General features: G+C 36.0%; 3 protein-coding genes and 1 long non-coding RNA gene across 5 annotated transcripts in view; 2 read left to right on the top strand and 2 right to left on the bottom strand.

The window, feature by feature from the left end:
- The window catches only part of LOC108199625 (myosin-binding protein 3), a 22,983-nt gene extending 11,511 nt beyond the window's left edge, over positions 1–11,472 (top strand). The window contains exon 5 of the mRNA XM_064082840.1: positions 11,461–11,472. The gene's annotated coding sequence lies outside the window, so the exon portion shown is untranslated. The remainder of the gene's footprint in view (positions 1–11,460) is intronic.
- Positions 85–1,425, bottom strand: LOC108198818 (ethylene-responsive transcription factor ERF062). Its single transcript, XM_017366595.2, has one exon. It carries the CDS (start codon positions 1,265–1,267, stop codon positions 209–211), a length of 1,059 nt encoding a protein of 352 aa, XP_017222084.1. The 5' UTR covers positions 1,268–1,425; the 3' UTR covers positions 85–208.
- On the bottom strand, positions 5,043–8,070 carry LOC108199971 (uncharacterized). Of its 2 annotated transcripts, XR_001802564.2 has the most exons (4): positions 8,056–8,070; positions 7,222–7,303; positions 5,599–6,063; positions 5,043–5,454 (listed from the first exon to the last, which is right to left on the bottom strand). It is a non-coding gene; the product is annotated as an uncharacterized LOC108199971 (long non-coding RNA). The 2 variants fall into 2 exon arrangements; XR_001802565.2 differs by lacking the exon at positions 8,056–8,070 and having other exon boundaries at positions 7,243–7,303.
- LOC108199575 (ubiquitin carboxyl-terminal hydrolase 2) lies at positions 10,662–17,938 on the top strand. The gene is made up of 3 exons (XM_017367460.2): positions 10,662–10,950; positions 11,748–14,698; positions 17,410–17,938. The coding sequence occupies exons 2-3, from the start codon at positions 11,766–11,768 to the stop codon at positions 17,645–17,647; spliced, it is 3,171 nt and encodes a 1,056-aa protein (XP_017222949.1). The 5' UTR covers positions 10,662–10,950; positions 11,748–11,765; the 3' UTR covers positions 17,648–17,938.

Below are 17,938 nucleotides of genomic sequence, written 5' to 3'. Positions count from 1 at the left end.
CTTTCCTCACATAGAGCAATGAATCAAGATGCATCACAACCTCTGTGCCATTGATCTGGAAAGGCAAAGAACTAAACATATATATCAAGAATTATAAAACAAGAAGATTTAGTTCATTAAAGATTCCATGGATCCTCCAAATTATGAGAGGAAATTAGACAATAATCTTAAATTGCAAGTCTAAAAACATGGTACAAACATAGAATTATCAGGAATCAGAAGAGACGAGAAGCGCATCCCAGATCATGTCCATGTCCAAAGATGGCACTCTACTTAACTGATCGACACCATTAATATTTTCTGCACAGAAAACCTCTTGTGGCTTCTTATTCTTCTCATGTGATATCATACCACTCTTGCCCTTAAATTCTTCAACTTGGCAGTTATTGATTGTTCTTGTCTCCTCACAAGTCTTCTTGGATGTTGCTGATCTGCAATCAGATGCCTTCTTATTCCCAGACATTGCTTGCAGTTTTGCTTCAAGCAATGCTGCGGTGCTGCCATTCAAAGAATTGGCCTTTAGTTGGTGCTTCTGTTCTGGAAAATTCAAATGTGCATAATCTCCCCTTAACAAATAAGCAGCTGTGTCATATGCAACAGCAGCTTCTTCAGCTGTGTCGAAAGTCCCCAGCCACACCCTTGTCCTATTTTTTGGCAACCTTATCTCCGCAACCCATTTCCCCCAATGCCTCTGCCTCACTCCCCTAAACAGCTTTGTGAAAGAAGGCTTCTGCATTCGTCTCCCTGAGCTTTTCATTGCCTGAGTCTTTGTAGTGCTGAGCCAGTAATCACTAAGCCCTTCAGGTGTGTAACTAGCCAACAAATTCTCATTGATCTTTAAACATTCTGAACTGGCCTGATCATTGCGTTGAAAACTTGGGACATCATTCAAAACCGAAGGATCATTTAAAAACAAGCCTAGGTTTTGGAATTTCATGTCAGTACTTGATGAACTCGAACCTTGTTCAGAGGCATGATCATGACTAACTTGATGTAACTGCGGAAAAGATTCAAGAAAAGTTAGAGGAATGCATGAACTTCCACTAGAAAATTTGGTCTTTTCCAGGTCTGCAACATTACAAGTACTCAGAGTTGCAACAGAAGACTTATCATCCACCGGAGAATCAGACTCCGAACTGGACTGAAGAAAGTTCCAACCACTGTGATCTGTAAAATTCTGAGACCCTGGAACCATTTCTTGAAAATAAGAAGGCAACATTAGTTCCTTGGGAAGAAAGGTTTCTAACTTTGGATACTGTTTGTCCATGATGAATGTGAATCATAAAAGAAAGAAAGAAAGAACAAAGGATTCTGAATGACTGCAATGATCTGCAGATTTAAACAACTTTATTTATATACAAGTAATTCCAGCCTAACTTCAGCTGTGCAGCTGTTCTTGAGGAACCTAATTACTTATTATATTCAAGAAAATGAGGTGTCAAAGCTGTGGTAACAGACTAACAGGGGAAGGTAAACTATGCATGAAGTCACATCTGCATTAATTTATTCGGTAGCCCGGATTAATTAATGGGATCGGAAATGGGTAAAATGTACGCAGATCTTATCCGCAAAAACTGACACTTGCTAATATGCATTGTATCTGTACTATTGGTATATTCCAGAAGCATTCATGCTCTGCAACTTAGTTCTGGTGGCCAAGAGAAATGAGACAACTCATGCATCAAGCCTTTAGAGTTGGCAAGATGAATGTACATTGTTCCATGACAAGGGCCTAAAGAACCTCAATGGTCTTCAATCTCTAGCTAGGCTTACTTTTTCTGTTTCTTTAATTTGGCTGCACCATGGTTAGGTAATAAGCTTTTTTCAGTTTTCATGTAATTTCCTGATTAGTAAGCTTTATGCTGTTGTCACCTTGTAACTTTCTATATTCAACTAGAACACATTTCAAGGTCGTGAACGAGGCTAGTCCATGTTGATCTAGACCAAAATCAACTAAAACACATTTTAAAGTCGTAGAACGAGATTGATCCAGACAGAATCCTAAAAACACCTTAAACATAGTAGAATTTTGATCTAAACTCTAGCTGATTTCGTATTAAAAAATAAATATTATTATTAAACTTTTTATATTCAATTAAAACAAGTTTTAAATCCTCGAACGAGACTAATCCTTATTGATCCAGACGGAACCTGCACACAAACCCTGTTCAGAACATTCCTTCTTAAATATAATAGACTTTTTTTATATAAATTTTAGCTGATATCTTATAATCAATAAAAATTACTTTATTTCAGTTACGAAATTTTTGATATTCTGGTTCCGTCACTTCACATATTCGCTATACACGCACAACACACATCCACACGTTGAACACACAGTTGACAGTTCCCTTCAAGATGTGGTCCATAACAATGATTGGAACTAACTAACACAATTATATTGCAGTTAACACATCTTAATGAGTAATTAACGTTATCATCAACAATGTCATTTGCTTAAACAAAAGGGTTTGTTGAGTCTTTTCTCAATTTTTTATATGAAATTAGTTAAACATGTATAAAGAAAGCATTAGTGCAAGTTTTGTAATAGTAGATCCAGTGTTTAGCAAATGGTCCAATCAGTTCATACATCATTTTGTCTCTTCTCTGGCATTTCCTCTACGTGTCATACATGCTTTTGAAGACACTTTAACAACTCATCATCCCCGAACTTCAAATTATGGGCGAGCTTTGTGCATCTTACAAAATTATGGACATAAATGAGTCAAACTACTTGAGTTCGGTTTATAAAATATTTGAATTCGACTCGATAAGAGCTGAACCGAACTTTGAACTTTTCAAATTCTTTACCGAGCGAGTTTGAACTTCAGAGCTCTGACTCATAAAATATGCGAGCCTTATCGAATTTCTATCATTTTTATTTTTCTAAAAAACATATTTTTATATAAATATTTAATCGAATCAGACTGATCAGATTTCAAATTTTTGTCAATATTTTGTGAAATTGATTCAAATTTTCGAACTGAACTCAAACTCATCAAATTTTTTACAAAACAAGTTTTAAACTTGAAATTAAAGACCATCAAACTTGAACTCGAATAGTTTAATAACTTAAATCAAGTTTGACAGTATTCGACCCGGCTCATCTCATTCATGCCGAACCGAAGCAGCAAAGTATAAGCATGGACAATGGACATGAGTAGTCACATGAAATGATGCTCCCTATATATTAAAAAATGTGATTAACTAGACCAATAGACAAAAACCCATGTTTATCAAAGTTGCTTTTTGAGTTTTGCTTTTGTTAATTTAGTTTCTTTCATCATCAAATAATACTTTTCTTCCATTTTTGTCTCTAGTTCTATCACTAAAAACAACTAACAAGAATAAAGTTGTTCTTTGCAGCACATCATTAACCACCCTTTTTTTTAAAGCTACATCAACCACCACTTTTAGTCATAAAACAAGGATGATGTTGTATGTGGAAATTCCTTAACCAAACAGTAATTTAAAAATAATCGTGAACTTATGGAGAGAACATGCATATGATAATATTCTTTGAGTGATACCAAGGGCTCACTTCGGAGCTGTGTCTAATTTATCATCTTTTCCCCGAGATAAGTTCTTATATATCATTATTGGAGAAAATATTTTCTAAGTATCATTTTCCAATTCAAAATTCTAAATCATATAGGGCATGTTTGTTTTTCAGAAACAGCTCCTGCTTTTCTTGACTCGTTTGTGTAAAAAGTGTTTTTACTTTTTAACTTATCTCTCACATCTTCGGCTTCTTTTCCAAACACTTTATTAACTTATTTAATTCTCATTTTTGCTCCACTTCTCTAGTTTAAGCAAGAAGTCACTTTTTTTAAGTTTGCCCAAACAGCCTCATAATATTCACTTATTTTTCACTTCTTATTACCAAATTGTCTAATATATTGAAAATGTAAGTTTGGTACAAAACCTCATATTATTTTATGTTTTATAGAGACTTTTAAACCTAAACACAACTAGATGTAGCGTTATTTTTTTTTTAAAAAGTTGGGATTAACCAGTATTGATAAGTGATATCTCGGAATATTTTTCTAGATTACGTTATTTGTTAAAATTGTGATATATGAAACATTTTCTCCTCTTTAAAGATGCACATAGGAAACTATTTTCGACAAGAAAAAAATTATTATTACCATCTGCAACAGCAATATCAAATCGGGATTATGCTCGAATACGCGAAGGTAAACGAGCACGTCGTCTTACAAACACCACCACCTGCGAGTCTCACAAGCATGGTGATCGATGGATAGCCACTAATTTCTTGACATGCGAAGGAGTCATACTATGATGAGGATAAGTTTTTTTATGTCATTCATGTCGTGGGGCGACAATATTTTTTGTATGGAAACAAAAGTCTCAGCAAATTTAAATATTCTTGAATTAAAATTAGCGAAAAGCGTAGACGGCATTTCTCGAATTCGACATCACTTTCGTGCTAACATCCAGAAAGTGCTGGTTAAATAAATCTAAGGGCCGTCGCAATGAGCCAATGATTCAATTTTCGGAAGTGGTGCTATAAATTGTCCTTTAGACATTTATTTATTCGAACGCTTTCACGACTTTATTCATTTATCAAGATTTTACAGTATCAATGTTGTGTGCTGGTATCCAACAATATTATTCGGAGCAACTTTTGCCGTAAACCTTCCTTCTAACACATTCAGATACCCAGATACAGATACAGAATTGGTTACTTGACATTATATAAGAGTTCATTATCAGGGTGTTCAAATATTACACGATCAATATAAGTTGATATTATATAAGAGTTCATTATCAGGGTGTTCAAATATTACACGATCAATATAAGTTGACATTATATAAGAGTTCATTATCAGGGTGTTCAAATATTACACGATCAATATAAGTTCATCTAACACGTTCAAATACAGAATTAGTCATTTAACATGATATGAGAGTTCATGAGTGTGAGTGTGGAAGACTCAGGTTCATTGCAAGTTTCTGACAGATAACATTATGAGATACTGCAGTGCACATTCTGTGACGAATGTTCTTGAGAACAAAAATACCAAGTACAAATAAAAGAGTTCATTCAGCATTCTTAAATCAATAACCAAACAATAAATTGCAGAAAATTTGGACGATACTAGCAGACATGAAAAAATAGTCTAATTTGATTTGTTCCATAAGGAAAAAGAACTAAAAAAAAGCCGAAGTTGTATTGGATTATACAAACAAACCATTCTCTTAAAATTTAACCATTTTGGCAGAAGACTAGTGGTAGGGTGGTCCTGCAGGCCGCGGAGCTTTCAGCAAAGGGCAACTTGGTGTGCAAGCACAGCAAAAAACCGCCGGGAACCCTGTTCACTCTTACACAAACTGCTGGTGCTGAATGATCATACAGGAAAGTTTTCCTCATTGGCCTGGAACCGGGTATTTAACAATTTAAGCTGAGAACCCTCTACTGATATTTGCAGCCTGTAAACAGAACTAACCCTCAATACTATTCAAATAAGCAACTTAGCAGATTTCAACATACAAAACAACAAATTCAGTCAGTGTCCTCTATCAAGTATAATAATTCTATGTAAATATTAACAAGATGATTAAGTTCAGCCTAACCTCCAGGGAATAGGACACAAAATTGTACTTCTGGTGCATTTTAGTATCTACTCGACAAACAGCTCAGTTGCGCAGATATAGTCAAATATCTGCGGTCTGCACTTTATAAAAACATCTTACTTCATCACAAGTACAACAAAGAACTAATTAGAAAATGCGAGCTTATTTGTGTTGGTAGAGGAGATTGTATCCACAGGAGCGTAATAGAGCTTGGTAATTATGTATCAGAAAATATTATATTACGACTCTTGCCTCGTGATATTGTTAGTTAAATGATTTCTCTTACCTTTTGCAGGCGAGTTTTACATGGAATTGACAAGATATCAGCTCAAGCAGATGGATTATATAAAGGTTAAAGCATCAAGGGCTTTTCCAGTCTCTTAATTGTTGAAGAGGAAAATAGTTGCTACTCCAAACCCCTGAACTAATGCCGTCTAACAGCAAACAATCATCTGCCTTCAAGCCCTAAACATAATATCCAGGCATCTGAGCTGTGAGTTGATAGTAATCTTCTAGCCATGTCGGGTAATATTAAGTATCTAATATCAATACCTATCCAAGCGGAAATTATCTGTTTTGTGCATCTAAATGAAACAGGTATACTACAACAAAACGGTATCTGCAAGTAAAAATATATGACTCCGTATTTCCATCAACATCATCTGTATGACAATTTATGAGTTGCACAACATATGTTGCAGATTTTGTATTGAGACACCTTCTCATATTTAACTTGCTAAGTATTGAAATTACTACCGGGATACATGCAAGCCAAAGAAACTATAAATTTATTAACTATATTTCTTTTGGATCCGAATTTACAACACAACATCTATTGCACTGAAGAATTTATAATCCCTATGAAACAAAGCGATCATTTTTAACATCTTAGCCAGACTACTGAAGTTGGTCGTACAGAAATGGGCTTGAGGTAGTTTATCTATATCAGCATTCATATTCATCACTTAATAGTGTAAAGGAAACTCAATAAGGCATCTAATACACACTATTGGGTTATTTATTTCTCACTATGTTAAGGAGAATTATGGGGTCATTTGCATAAGGTCCAGACAGTGGATATTGGACTATTGGTTACTGCTGTCAGTTCAAATAACACTATAGGTAGTATATTAATATACATAAGCATTCAATTAAAATTATCATATTAGACTAACTTAAAAACTGATTTCACAATTTTGTAGCAACAGGAACCCGTTACGTTTTCCAGTTACTGTGTTCTTCAATTCTAAGATATCAGTTTTCATAATTATAGTAAGCAACAGGTCAAGCAATGCATGCTCAGGAAGGTATGCACGCAAAAACATTCTAAGAAGAAAAATTGAAACTTCGTACAAGAGGTGCAATTACTTACTGCAGCAATCATGGCAATACCTATAAAATTGCTATGTAAAAAGGAATCATGATTCACATTATAAACCGTAGTCCATAAAGCTTCGAGTTTGTTGCCACGAGCGGTCATATTATTAAAACATTCCATTAAAGCAATTTATATTATAACCACATCAATGGTCAAGTGATAATTAACAAAAATTCAGAATAATCAAAATCAATAAACCTAAACCAAGGATCTATGAAGTGTATAAGAAGTGCCACCAGTAGTACCAGTTATATGGAAAGAGTTACCAGGCTCTTACAGTAGAACTGTCTCAAAAAATAAGCTTGCAAGAAAGCCCATCGAAAAGGCCTGTATATACAAATAGCTAACTTGAATAAAGCCAAGCATGAAGAGCAAAAGTGAAAGTTATCACTATCAAACCATAGAGAGGTACTCATCACATATTGCATAAATTACATTGATAATATAAAGGAATCAGCCATTCACCTTACAAGACCATAAACTTCAATCAGAATTTCATGAATAGTCCTCATCTATTAATCACACTAGACCTAATAACCATAATATTTAATTCCATTATAGTAATTCATCAGCATAATAGCACAACAACGTTCAAGTAATAACATTTAGTAATACAGAATCCTCAAATTTAATTATACCCTTATAATCTTCGCAACTAATAATTCTAAACTGACTCTAAACTATCCTAGTTTATAACTTCGTACTTCTGCTTTTTGCTAAGCTGTTACCATGACTGACTAAATCTTCTGAAAATCAAAACTGATTGCACATCTTGAGGTGCAATATTCCTTCTTAACAAAATTGCTACATCGAGAAAAGGCCAAAACATAGAGAGACAGTACCATTTTGATTTTCAAAATGGTACCTTTTTGATCATTCAAGGCTTATCTGCCCTATAAGGAACCAAAATAATAAGGCAAAGATGAGTAAGCGCCAATCATCATGGGATAAGAACATGATACTATAGTCTCTCTATGTATCTTTGGAATAAATTAGGACATGTGCAATTACTCGAATCAAAACAAAACACTGAAGTAAAACATAGATCAAACAAGTAAGACTGTGTTGCCTTTACTCACATTATAGAATTCAACAAAAGATAGAAACAAATCCCGAAACCCTGATAATTCCATCATTTCTTGGCGCCTTTACCTCCAGCCTCACTGCTCCCTGCAGCTTCCCCAGCTGCTTTCTTTGCCTGTTTCTCCTGAAGTGCTTTTCCGTCCCTGTAAATATAGATACACCCCCACCAAACTTAAGAAACAACAAAGATCGTATCTTTTTACTAGCTTTAAGAAAAAAAATAAAATCAAAACTAAACAAGCGCGCTTATAACCATATCTTAACAAAGAATGTATAACAAAAGGCTAAAGATCTTAAAAGAACCAGATGTAAAATGCATAACTACATAAAATATTTAAAAAGCCAAGACTAAGAAAAATTTGTTAACTTTATTTCACAGGTCAGTCAAGACTTTAGCCTAGCCCGTCTTTAATAGAATATAATATATAATCCAGTTAAATCGTCATTTCCACACCTTATGATTCTTGGTGAATTGGTTATTTAACACAGTATCAGATTTGACCAACGAAGACGAATCAAAATTACACAAACCATATCTCCACAAAACATGTACACATAACAAAAGTCTCAATATCTTGAAGCAAGAACAAGATTAGACCATTTAACATATCAAAACATGGGTATATTTTTGTATGTATAGCTTGTCTATATCTACCTTTCACGGCGCTGTTCAGGAGTCAAGCCATCATCTTTACCCTTCTTGCCACCAGCTCTAGCATTAGCCCTCTCTCTATCCTTCTCTCTCTGGTTACCTCGTTAGATCTTATCTCATTAAAGACACAACAAACAAGCTCTCATATTCAAGAGCGGATCCAGTAACAAGCACGGCGGACCCGTGTCCCTCATAAATTTTCTTTTACATATTTTCATCATTCAAAATTTTACAAAATTATAAAAACGCCCTGACAAAATTGTTTCTCGAAAATGTGTTTAGTGACCCAAGAAAATAATCCTAGATCCGCCCATGCTCATATTCATTAACATACATAAACTATAAACACATTAGAAATCAAATTACATGCATACATACACACATAAAAGATGAGCTAGAGACTATAGTAATCATCAAAAAAAAATAAAGATTCATAACTTAAAAGCATGACAATTAATTAAATCAAGAAAGTTGAAAACAAGAATGAAGATTAAGCAAATGGGCAAGTAAAAAGTGAAGGATATGAGTCATTGTGCAGCAGGTGGTGAAGAGTTCTTGAGTCAACTTTGAGACACAGAAGCTGGAGATAGATATATGTTTGTAACTGTGTTTGTATGTAGTAGTTTCACTAGTTTTATGCAGAGAGGTGAAGAACAAGTGGAAGCCCAAAAAATATCTGTAGCTAGGTAACAAACTTGGTTTAGCAACAGGCCAATGGCATAATAATATTTTTTTAAAAACAAATTTATGAACAAATTTGTTTAATTATTTATTTATTAATCATAATATCTAAATATCATTTATAAATATATTTCTTAAAAGGAATCTTTTTTTTTTTGAAACAAAGGTGTTAATTTTAATAATAAAAAGCCATACGGCATCTACACCAATGATCGAGTCGAACAAACAGTAATTTGCAATCGCCTGTTCTCATAAAGAGACAGTTAAACGATATTTTGAAGAAAATGTATATACAAATACAAGTATCCGCTTCATGCATCCTCGTTGAATTACTGGTACCCTCTTCATCATGCCCTAACAGAGCTATCGTTTGAGCTATCGACCAAAACGACGATTCCATACAAACTTTCATCATCAAATCAAGACCCCGCTTACAATTAAGAAGCGAAAAACAAAACTCTCACCAGGGAGAGAAAACAACCTTAGATCTGAGCAGAACCATAGAAACAAGAGAAATCGGACTGAAAATCCACCCGCTTTAAACAGAGAAGAAAGACAACGAAATCTCCGATGGTTTTAGATCTAAGAATTCTTCCGAGAATAGATCCGAAATAGAACCACAAAAACAAGAGAAATCAGACCGAAACTCACCCGCTTGGAAGAGAGACAGCGAAATCTCCGATGATTTTAGATCTAAGTTTTTCGAGAAGATGTATTATTCAAAAACTAGAAAGAAAAACAAAGCAATCAAGTGATTTGGGGCTTTCCACCGGTGAAAACCGATGGAAGCCCCAGGCGACAAGAGAGGTTAGAGAGAATTAGGGTTAGGAGAGCTTAGGAATCCTTTTAACAAGAACATCTCTCATTTCTCCGATCGAGAATGTCACTAAATTTTGTCTAATAATTTCAATGTATTTTCATATAAAATTATATGCATCGATCATGAGTATCCTTTTATACGATTTACAAAAATTGTCACATTTATCATCATACTTCTAAAAATACTCGTTCTATTCTTATCTACTCAGAATAGTCGGAATTCATAATTCAAATTAATATTCAATTTTTTCAATTCAATTTATTTTTTTATGATATCTTATTTGTACTCTTAACTGCAAATTCGAAAAAATAAAATATTAAACAACTGCGGATTCCTACGTTAAAAAAAATATTGGTCCAAATAATCGATATATCGATATAATATAAATAAATAAATATATCGATTCTAGCTTAGCTTATTTTACCTAACCATGTACTCCTTTGCAAAAGATGGCTGCATAGGGCAAGCAAGGTGCAATCACTTCTAATAAAACTTACCACCAGGCCCAAGCTCCGTTTTATCAGCTTTATTACAATTCAACCCCTCCTCAGATAAACCTTGCTTCACCACTTTCAATACACTCTCCCCCTCTTCTCTGTTAATCATACAAGACTTAATAGTAAACAAAGAACACAGCTTTCTTGCCTCTTGCTTCAGATCCTAATTCAATCACTAATATTTTCTGGGTTATGTGTCAAAAACGGGTCTTGACCCGGTTCTTGATTTGACAAGATTGAGGTGAATCTCCGTTTTCTTGATTTGTTCATCTGTTTTTGAGTATTAGCCCATCTGGGCTGCCCTTTTTTGGATTTATTTTTGTGTGTTGAATGGGTTTTTGTGATAGTTGTGTGTATTGGATAAAGGCAGCTGATTTGTTTGTGTTGGAATAGTTTATAATTTGTGTTATGATGATTTGGGTGGTGATAGATTTGGTGCAAAGTTTGATAGATTAATAGGGCTGCTGTAGTTGTAGTCTTTGTGTAGTTGGACAAGTTCAGATTATGTATGGTTGTTTGATTCGTTCTCCGGTAAGAATAGAACAGTTTTAGTGTGAGAACAATTTTTCTGTACTTGCATACTTCTATGAATATTTTGTGATTGAATATTCTCAGGACCAGGGAATTTCATTAATTTGTTGAGATAATTCCGTTTTCGATCTTAAACGTACATAGTCTGTTATGGATGGACCGAAGGAAAAGTGAGTTGTTGAGGTTGTAGTTCACATAGTTGTTGAAAGTTTAGGAAGTGAAGATCAACCCGTTCTTATTTGAGTTATTGAACTCATGACATTTGGGCATATTGGGGGTGGGAAGTTGCCTTGCAACTAGCTTAATGAGATTTTTTTTTCTTACAAGTATTCATGTATCTCTAAAATTTTTGTGAATATGCTTTTTGATCAAGTGTTGGTGATGGTCTTACGTCTTAGATTATGAGACTTGAATTTTTTGTACTCCTTTTATCTTCGTGTTTCGTGTCTTGAACATTACTCTATTTTGTCTCTTCAGTGTTTGTATTTCTTTTTTATATATTCACAGGATTAGTTTGAGGGATTAATGGGAAAAAAGGTCAAGAAGAAGGCTAGAGCTGGAAACAAGGAGAAGCGAGTTGCAAAATCAGCTACTGCTTCTGAAAAAGCTGCTCCTGCAAATGATACTCCAGTCCTTGAGACTGAGGCTGTGGATGCTGTAGTGCCAGCTGTGGAAGATAGACGTATATGTCCTCACTTTGACAAGGGTTTTAATTTGGTTAAAGTGTCCCTTAAATTAGGATCACCAGGTCCATTGAAATGTGAGGATTGTAGAGAAGAATCTTATGACAGGCGAGCAAGTAAGGCAAAAGGTAAAGGAAAGAAAAAAGGTAGCGGTTCAGTGGATTCAAATTCAGGGGAAAAGGCGATTTGGATGTGTTTGGAATGTGGCCATTTTTCATGTGGAGGGCTCGGTTTCCCAACAACGCCTCAAAGTCATGCGGTTCGTCATGCCAGACAAAACAGGCATCATTTGGCTATTCAATTTAAAAATACTCAACTCCGGTGGTGCTTTCCTTGTAGTACGTTGATTCCAGTTGGAAATTTAGAAGAGAATGGTCACACAAAAGATGTTCTGTTTGACATTGTAAAACTGATGAAGGTGCGCCCTACTGAAGGAGCATCTATTGATGTTGAGGATGTATGGTTCGGAAGTGGCAGTGTTTTAAGTGATATCAAGACAGAAAATGCTACATTAAATAATATATATGCCGGAGGTGGTTATAAGGTCAGAGGATTAACAAATTTAGGAAACACTTGTTTCTTTAACTCGGTATTGCAAAATCTTCTTGCCATGCAGAAATTGCGGGATCATTTCTTACAAATGGAGGAGTCAATTGGCCCACTTACTGTGTCTCTAAAGAAGCTTTTTGTTGAAATATATTCGGGCTCTGGAGTAAGGAACGTAATTACTCCTAAAGCCTTGTTAGGTTGTGTTTGTGCAAAGGCTCCTCAATTTAGAGGATTTCAGCAACATGATAGTCATGAGTTACTTCGTTGTTTGCTGGATGGTTTGTGTACTGAAGAGTCAAGTGCAAGAAAGCAAGCCAAATCTTTAAATGAAGATGGGACGTCTCCGAATGTTGCTCCTACGTTTGTGGATGCTATATTTGGTGGGATGCTTTGTAGTACTGTTACTTGTTTAAAATGTTCACACTCCTCAATAGTTCATGAGCCGTTTTTAGATCTCTCACTGCCTATACCAAGTAAAAGACCTCCATCCAAAAAGGCTAAACCAGTTACTCAACCCAAAAAAACAAAGCTTCCTCCAAAACGTAGTCAAAGAATTCGTTCAAAAGTTAACAGAAATGCAGATCCAGTACATCGAAGTAGCACACCCAGTGTGGAGGATATCACGCCTTCTGCAGTGGTTTCTACATCAGAATTTACAGGCCAAGTTGTTTCTGGTAATGAGAGTAATTCAGTTTTAGAGAATAATTCCGCTACGCAAGAATCTAATAATTTGTTGCACAAGAATGTTGTGGAGAAAACTGTACCTGCAGACGATGATGCATCATGGTTGGATTACCTTGAGCCAGACACAGTGTCCAGTGATTATGAATTGGCTGCACAGGACCAGAATATGGATGCTGGTAATGAGGATGCTTCTGAGAATATTGTATCATTGCAAAATGTTGGTAGTTCAATGGTTATGGAATCTAGTAATCAGGATCCTTTACCTTGTACGGAACAAACAGAACCTTTGGGAGATAGCTTTGCATCTATGGATTACCTTAATACAGATGGTGTATCCAACGATCCTACTGTGGATTCCCACAGCAATGATATATCATCAGTGCCAGATTCTGTCATCAAGCATGCTACTATGAATGGTGAAATTCCAAAGCATGACTCAGAATTTAGTGATTTGATTTTGCCTGAAGATTCCAGCAGGAAAATGGATTGGGGAGAAAATTCATGGGAAGATGAGCCCCTTTTGCAGGTTCAAAGTTCAGAAGTATTGTTACTTCCTTACAAAGAAGACACATCAACTGCTGATGGTGCATCAAATAGCATAGCTGGAATCTCACCATCACCTGTTGCTGATGAACAAGATTCCATGGACTTCGGCGGATTTGGAGATCTATTTAATGAACCTGAAGTTGTTGAAGGTCCCGTTATGGGGCCTATGAACAGAAATGAAGTTGTAGGAACTGGTACTAGTTTCGGAAATAGCAGTGGGTCTGATCTAGATGAGATTGATAATTCTGATGCTCCAATATCAGTGGAGAGGTGTGTGTCTTTCTTTACAAAGCCAGAGCTACTTTTGAAAGATGAACATGCATGGCATTGCGAAAATTGTTCCAAAATTGTACTAGAACAAAGAAAATTAAAGAAGGCTGATAAATTAAGATCAAATGTTTTGCTGAATGGAGATGCGGCGAGAGTTCAGGATCCTCTTTTATGTTCTGGACAGTTGGAACCTCTTCCTATAGGCAGCAAGAACCACTGTAATGGAAATAACAAAAGGGAAGTACTTGATGCTCTTAGTGAAAAGTTGACTTCAAGCAATGGAAGTATTGATGGTGAATTGAACGACACAACTGAAAGTAATCAGAAGTGTGATGAGCATCTTCCAGTAGATCCCCTGTTGGAAGAAGAAAAATATAAGATCAGTGTTGCACTCCAAAAGCTCACAATTAATGGGGAGAATTCAAATGACTCTTTCAACATTAATGAATCTGTTGGTGCTGGATGTTACCCTGTTAGTGCCCAACAAAGTAAACTTGATTCCCCGCCTGGGGAACGGGAGTCAGGTAGTGAGGATGTGGAGGTGGATTCAGAAAGCATCAAGGTGAAGAGAGATGCAACAAAAAGGATTCTGATTGACAGGGCCCCTCCGATCTTGACCATTCATCTAAAGAGGTTCAGTCAGGATGCTCGTGGTCGCATTAGTAAATTGCAAGGTCACGTGGATTTTAGCGATATGGTTGATCTAGGACCATACATGCATCCCAGGTTTGATTTTGTTCTCCACTTGACTTCTAAGTGTACAGCTAATATCTTTCTGGTAATGCTTAATTGATTTATGGAAATATGGAGATCTAATTTAACCTTGTGTATAAACGAAGTGTCATACATCTTCATTAACTGTTCCGAGGAAATAATTACGAAACAAAGCTAATGAAGTGGGTACAAGTTAGAAGCTAATAAGTAAAGGTCTAAGAAAACACAATTCTGTGCAGTGTGGTTGGGTTTTGGATTACAAGCAAAGAATCTATGACATTATCATCTTTACATTTAACAATGATCCGTACACTCTCCATTGTTGGGGGAGTGATTCTTTACGGATTATAACAGGAAATATGTACCAGTACTACGTTACTTGTAGAGAAGACTCTAAATTCACCAACTTGTTCCCTCGTACTGAAGAAACGAATAGAAATAAAGTCCTGTTCGTATTTAGTGTCATCATATGGAGATGTTTATGTCTAAAGAAAGGTTCACATGTCTTTCTGCAAGCAACAATCTGAGATATGCGAAGATTATCAGGGATTTGTAGTTAACAATTAGATGACTGCTGTGTCATGTACATCTTGGGGTAGCTTAGGCAAAGTAGTGGGCTGGCCTTTTGTGATTTGTGAACTCATTTTTTGTTCAGTACACACCTGATGGTTGTTTAATATACGTATGGATTAATAAGTAATGTGTGTCCCCTTGCCTTTTCTTAAAGTTTTTGAAATTCTGAGTGCGATCCTTGAATGTGGTGTGTTCGTACCATAAGCCCAAGTAACATCCATTGCTGATAATATTACTGTTTTTTTTTTAAAAAATGAACAGATAAAGCTGCGCACACAAATTTTGGAAAAATTTCTCAGTGATATTCTGATTTTCTGATTGGTAATTTGCAAAAGTATGTTTACTCTATTATTAGCTTTTGTGGTAATAAACTTTGTTGGATATAATCTAGATTCCTTATATGAACAAGGATCATAAATCTACAGAGGCTTTATGGCAAACAAATGCTTTACTGTTAAAAATTTCTATGGTACAAGGGAGTTAGGAGTGATATTGTTATTGAGGGGCCACAGGAGGTGGTGTGGGCATTTTGATGACTGGGCGTGTATCCCATATTCCCATTAAAAACGGGTGACTGGGTTGATCAAGCTAGAGGCTTGAAATATATTGACTAGTACAAACGCACTTAGTAAGGCAAAAGAATGCAATTCATATTAGCATAGCACACGCCAAATGGGTGGGATGTTTGCACTTAACAGGGTTATGAAGAATCTACTAGGACCATCAATCGCCAACGAGACTTGAGGTCCTCTTTTCTTTCTAATAAGTTGTCCGATAGCACCTTCCCTGGACGCTTCACATGGCACACCAACCAACTCTTTACCCCAGGTGTGCCCAAACGGGCTTGTGCTTGAGCTTTATATTTGCCTTCACCTACTTTCCCTACATCAAAAGTACCTGTTAGGCTCAAGTGAATCTACAAAGGTGCAAGATCCTCTCACCAAGTGTAATTGCTCATACTAATACTGAGCCAGAGGAGGTTTAGACAGTCATGCTAGGAAATTTGAAGATTTCTGCTCAGAAATACCTCATGCATGCCCTCTCACAAACTGTCTCGAGACAAAAGACCAAGTGAGGCTGTCAAGAGATCTTGACGGATGGATTGGATTGGTGATTGGGAAGTTAGTACTGATGTGACATTCCAAAATCTACTGACACTGTATATTGCATTTTCAGTTTGCAGGAACCTATTGATATTTTAGTGGTTCTTTGAGCAAGGTAGCCACCAGCCTTAAGCGTTTGACTCCCTGTTGCATCATCCAAGAATAGAATTTTTAACTGTCGAGACCCAAAATACTTCCTTGTTCCAATATCCTTGACAGCTTGCACTTGCTGACTTTGATATTGTGTGTCATTCACCCTGTTTAGATAACAGTTAGTAAAGCTCTTGTATTGTGAATCCTCGAATGAACCTGGTCTGTAAATTTTACTTTTCTGAGAGATGACGAGAAGGCTAAGATAAGATAGCTAAAGTAGAGAGTGTCGGCTCAAACATCTAATAACTATCGAGCCTATCAATTTACACTATAGCAACTCTTTGGCTGACATAAACAAAAACTATGCTACCAATGAAGAATAAGTTACGAAGGTATATACAGGTAATTATTGAATCACAAATGGGTAGGACTTATAAGGTGAATCTTGGTTGTTTTACGGCATTTTATTTACTATGGTTTCCAAGAAATATTATCATATTGCCTGGGCTGTTTTTATCTTGATCTATTAGCCGGGTGCATATCCTAGTCACAAGAAAAGTTCTCTGTATGTATGTATTGGTGCTGTTAACGTAAGAAAAACTGATTTTACTCCATATTGTTACTGTTTACTAGCAAGTCAATCAAACTACTGACATTTGGGCGACTAGTGTATTAAGTGACAAGAAAGGGCTATACAAGTCTGTCCTATATAGTAGGTAGCTTAACTTTTAAAGATGCGGGGATGGAAACGTGTAATACATCCAGATATATGATCACTTTGTGCTGAACATCATATTTATCATCGTGTGTGCTGATGCCTTTTTTTCCGTACACCTGACCTTGAATCTACCAGTTCATGTTATAGACCCTCAATGTGGCAGTCTTTGCGTATAGTTTTAGTAGCTGTATAACTGAGAATGTTTGTATTAAATTGTCTAAATTCGTAATTTGCAGGTCAGCTGAAAAAAGAAGCTGCATCTATCGTCTGCTTGGAGTGGTCGAGCATCTGGGGACGATTAGAGGAGGCCACTATGTAGCATACATAAGAGGAGGCTTAAAGAGTATGGAAACCGAGAAAGCAAATAGTGGCGATTATACTTGGTATCATGCCAGCGATACATATATTCGCCAGGTTTCATTTGAAGAAGTTCTAAGGTGTGAGGCATATATCTTGTTCTACGAAGAAATTTGAGAGACGGATCACATCCAATTTTTTGTTCTTTTTTCAAGAGTTGGAGGAATTCTACCGAGCACCTCCTCTACCACAGGCGGGAAGGAAACATGGAGAAGCAGAGAAGTTTGTTACAAAAATTTCGGAAGTTTTATACCTGTATCAATGCAAAATGAGTTTTAAAGTTCACATGAACTTTTTTTTTTGGCAGAAAATTGCTGATGGCTTAATCTGGTTTATTGACCGGATTTCGCTTCAGCCTTTCACACATTTTATTTCCCTCCCGGAATATATTCACTACGACTTATAGCA

Source organism: Daucus carota, chromosome 8 (assembly GCF_001625215.2).
Source record: "Daucus carota subsp. sativus chromosome 8, DH1 v3.0, whole genome shotgun sequence".
Lineage (NCBI taxonomy): Eukaryota > Viridiplantae > Streptophyta > Magnoliopsida > Apiales > Apiaceae > Daucus > Daucus carota.
This window is presented reverse-complemented; position numbering and strand designations above follow the sequence as displayed.

Coding starts and splice junctions, on each gene's coding strand:
- LOC108198818 (XM_017366595.2), bottom strand. CDS start 1,267: ATGGACAAACAGTATCCAAAGTTAGAAACCTTTCTTCCCAAGGAACTA.
- LOC108199575 (XM_017367460.2), top strand. CDS start 11,766: ATGGGAAAAAAGGTCAAGAAGAAGGCTAGAGCTGGAAACAAGGAGAAG. Junction 14,699..17,409: donor GGACCATACATGCATCCCAG/GTTTGATTTTGT, acceptor CGTAATTTGCAG/GTCAGCTGAAAAAAGAAGCT.